This window comes from Lolium perenne, chromosome 4, assembly GCF_019359855.2.
Source record: "Lolium perenne isolate Kyuss_39 chromosome 4, Kyuss_2.0, whole genome shotgun sequence".
Taxonomy (NCBI): Eukaryota; Viridiplantae; Streptophyta; class Magnoliopsida; order Poales; family Poaceae; genus Lolium; species Lolium perenne.
Genome location: NC_067247.2, coordinates 160,640,115 through 160,644,217, shown reverse-complemented (window position 1 = coordinate 160,644,217; position 4,103 = coordinate 160,640,115). Strand labels below are relative to the sequence as shown.

At 45.0% G+C, this 4,103-nt stretch overlaps 1 protein-coding gene across 1 annotated transcript; it reads left to right on the top strand.

Annotated features, from left to right (window-relative positions):
* The first annotated feature begins 1,517 nt into the window (after positions 1-1,517).
* LOC127294330 (uncharacterized) lies at positions 1,518-2,593 on the top strand. The gene has a single exon (XM_051324130.2). It carries the CDS (start codon positions 1,649-1,651, stop codon positions 2,402-2,404), a length of 756 nt encoding a protein of 251 aa, XP_051180090.1. The 5' UTR covers positions 1,518-1,648; the 3' UTR covers positions 2,405-2,593.
* Positions 2,594-4,103: the final 1,510 nt, after the last annotated feature.

The following is a 4,103-nucleotide window of genomic DNA, read 5'->3' as shown; positions in this document are numbered from 1 at the left end:
CCTCCATTCAACTTCCTAGTAATTTTACAAAAGGGCATGTCCAGATCTCATCCAACTTAGATTTTACTAACTCTTAGTTACAGGTGACGTCGGTTACAACCTAGTTGCAACAACTCATGTGTAAATTAATCATGCTCTCCAATATGTATGTTTTTTCATGAAAAGCTTTTATTGGCAAACATCGATCAAACAAATTACAAAATGAGAAATCTTTGTTAGTTCAATATGCAAAAAAACGTACCTCTTCCAAACCAACTAAATCTCGTTTCACTAAATTTCGCCCCTAAAAGCATGTTGTGCACCCGGAGGAAAAAATTTAGGGCACCAAAAAGTTAATTTTAGGGAACATCAGATAATGTGAAAAAGGATGCCCAACATGAGATCCGACAGTAGGGAGAGGCGGGATGAAGTTTCAGTTGGCGGCTGACATGCACACGTCCGAAGATTTATTTTAGGACACTGACTGATCCTGCAAATTTTTATCGCTTGGAAAATATAGGATATGATGTAAAAAAATAGCATCACGAAATAGGGAGCCGAAGCACTTTTTGGCCTCTCGTGCCCTAAAATTCGTTTTACATCGTCTGTAGAGATGAAGGTTTGTCTTCAACAAAGTCTTTGTTAGTCAAAAAGTAAACTTTCAAAAAATTTAGAACCTCCATTCAACTTCTTTGTAATTTTATAAAAGATCTTGTCTAGGTCTCAGTCAACTTAGATCAAGTTAAATCTTAGTTATAGACTTACAGGTGACGTCAGTTACAACATAGTTGCAACAACTCATGTGTAACTCATGCGCCAACACAAATCTCGAAGAAAATTGAATGGTTTGGATATTTATTTTTCTCAGTTACAACCTAGATGTAACTAGGAAAATCTTAGTTGCAACCCATTTACAACTAAAAAAGTCTCACTTAAAACTCAATTGTAACTGACATATTAACACGGATCATGACAAATCCAATGGTCAATGAGTTGACTAAGTTTGTTAAATCTTGGTCGCGTGAGAATTTACAATTCCGGTTGGAAAATTGTATCTTGGTGAAAGGATGTAAATTGTACTTTTCACTAAACTATAATTTCATTTTTTTGCAAGTAACAATAGTTTCATTTAATATCATAAATTTAGACATGAAATGATCTCTGGAGAAGCCTAACCTAAATCGATGTAAGAAGAACTATTCCCTCTCTGTTCATAAAAATTCACAAGTTTATGTAAATTTAGACTTATCTCAACATCATTTAGTGTCTATATACATCTGAAATTCTGAATATAGATAAATTTCTGATACCTCTTTTTACTAACGGAGGAAGTTTGTTTTCTGAAAATCTCACGACACGAGTACTTCTAGAATCATGTAGGTAGTATAAAAAATGATTTCCTGGATCCGAATATGACCCCACTCTCCTGTAAACCAGGTCCAGTGCAGCCCGTCTCCGAAACATGGAACGTTTGATAAACCGTTTACTAAACCAGGAAGAAAACATAATAAAGCTAAGGAAAAAGACGCGCACCCACGCTCCCGGCAATCCCCAACAACGCGACGACTCGCACATCCTTTAAAACCGCGCCAACACGCCGACGAATCGGCCGACGACGACTTCATCTCCTCCCACCACCACCACCACCACCAATTTCTCTCTCTCTCTCATGGCGACTAGGCGCGACCTCGGCGGCGAACCGCCGGACTCCACGCGGCTGCGCATCGGCGACGACGTAGCCTGGGTGGACGTCGGCGGCGTGTACGACCGCGACGACTCCCTCAAGGAGAACACAAACCCCAAGTGCCTCCTCAAGAGCCACAACCCGACCGCGCCCGGGCAGCACCACCACCACGCCGGCGGCGGCGGCGGCAACTCGCAGCGCTTCTCCGGGAACCTCAAGCCGACGGCGGCGCCCATCATCGGCCTCTCGGGGAAGCTGGGCGGCGGGCGGAGGTCCCACCAGCAGCACCCGCCGGCCATGTTCCCCAAGAAGGCCAAGACGGGCGGCGGCGGGCGCAACCCTCGTGCCGCCGTCCCGGAGGACGAGCCCAGCTCGCCCAAGGTCTCCTGCATCGGGAAGGTGCTCTCGGAGCGCGAGCGGGCGCGCCGCTGCCCCCGCCCGCCGCCGTCGGAGAAGCCGCCGCGGCCTCCCGGCGGCTGCTGCCCCGGGTTCGGGTTCATGATGCGCCGCAGCCGCTCGCGGAAGAGCGCCGTGGAGAGCGTCGACTGGTCCCCGCCTCCCGCGCCCCCGGCGGCGAGGCTCAGGGACAACAAGGCGTTCCAGGCGGACGAGGCCGCGCCTGCGCCTGCGCCGGCGCCGGGGCTGGCCGGAGTCATGCGGTTCGCGTCGGGGAGGCGGGCGGCGGACTGGGCGGCCGAGATGGAGGTAGACGACCGCGTGGCCAGATCTGGGCCGTTGTAGCGTGGGCAGGGGATTGTTCCTTCTGTTTGGTCTCGTGTCATCTTCCTCAGCCCTCGGTTGTTGGCTTGTTGCTGTGCTTCTAGGTTTAGTAGACCTGTAAGTTTGTGTGTGTGTACATTACTAGGACAAGAGATTTGTGGGTGAATTATACTATGGATTGGGAAATTAGACCAAATTTTGGTGGTTCCATGATCTGTTTTGGCTTGTTTCTCGTTTGTTGCAAGTCCACATGTTGCTGGAATGGAGCATATTCTGTGAAAATTTCTGGATTCTTCTTGATCAACATCCTCTTGCACAAGCTTAGCAGCCTTAGCACAAGTTAGACAAAATTTTGGTGGTTTCACGATCCGGTTTGGCTTGATTCTCATTGGTTGAAAGCTCACATGTTCCTGAGAATGGAGTATACCATGTGGAAATTTGATGAAAAAATCTGAATTCTTCTTCATACAATGTTCTTGCACAAGCTTAGCAGCCTAGCAAGAGCAGTCGTCTGTTTCTACCATTAATTATTGCTATGTTGTACTCCCTCCGTCGGATTTAATCGACGCGGAGGGAGGTCTGCTCGTTCGTGCGTTTAGCAGGAGGAGGCGTCAATTATTTCCGTCCAGAGGTGTAGCTTTGAGAGGTAGAGCGTCCTGGCTCACAATTCTCCACTCCTTGTCCTTTGCGACATTATTTTCTTCACTCAGTCATACTCATAGGTCCCATTCTTTTCTGACCCATATATTTCTTACAAGCTTCCATTTGTCTCTTTCAGGAACGTTGTCGTCATGGGCCTTGACCACACGTCCAAACATATTATTCATTTCCCGTGAGTCCATTTGATCTCCCACTTTCCGCTTCTACTGTCTTCTATACTTCTAGGTATATCTCAGTGACCTAATTCCCGATTTGGAAGGAATGTTTTAGAAAACCCGAATTCTTGAGAGCACATTTTGCACCCTGCAACGGTCTTACCAAGTCACAGTATGAAATATCAACTATAACCTCATCTTCCTCACCACATACTTTCCCTGAAAAAAATTATCTATCCAACATGTTTTGCATCGAAGCCAAGTGTAACTTCATTCAGGTTCCTGGGATTAATATAGACCTACCAATTGGTTGCCCATCTTTTGTTCTCTGGTCTAAATGCATGCCTTGAAATTTTCTTTCACCACAGTTTATTTTTACATTGTCGCTTATATTAGCTAGTTCAAACTGTCATGCTTCTAAGTTTGATCACGCATCTCTGTCACTCACAGGAGTCCTGCAAGGTGCAGAAAGTTCAGGCATGTCAACACTTTACTAGTAGGAAGACAATTCGTTTTTTGCTATCTGACAAAATAACTAATATTATCAGATGGTGACCTCAACTTGAAGCTTAGAAGATGATTTGCTTGAGTGCGGCTTTTGTACACCGAGCTATATGTAACTCGGCTTTTTGAAGAAAAAAAAATGAAAATCGCAGTTTAAACTTTTAAAAATAGGGAAAATCTGATGTAGGTAATGATGTACTCCATAAACTTGCAAAAATTAACTCAACATACCTTATATTCCGGCAGCGCAAAAATAGCAACAGTGGAATCTGAAGTAGTGAGAACAAAAACCTCCAAAAATTGTCAGATTCTATCTTCTTTTGTGGCCTAAAAGACAAAGCATTTTGATTTGAGATTTTACACTTTGGTCAAAATGCATCATTATAAATATCTAGAATTTT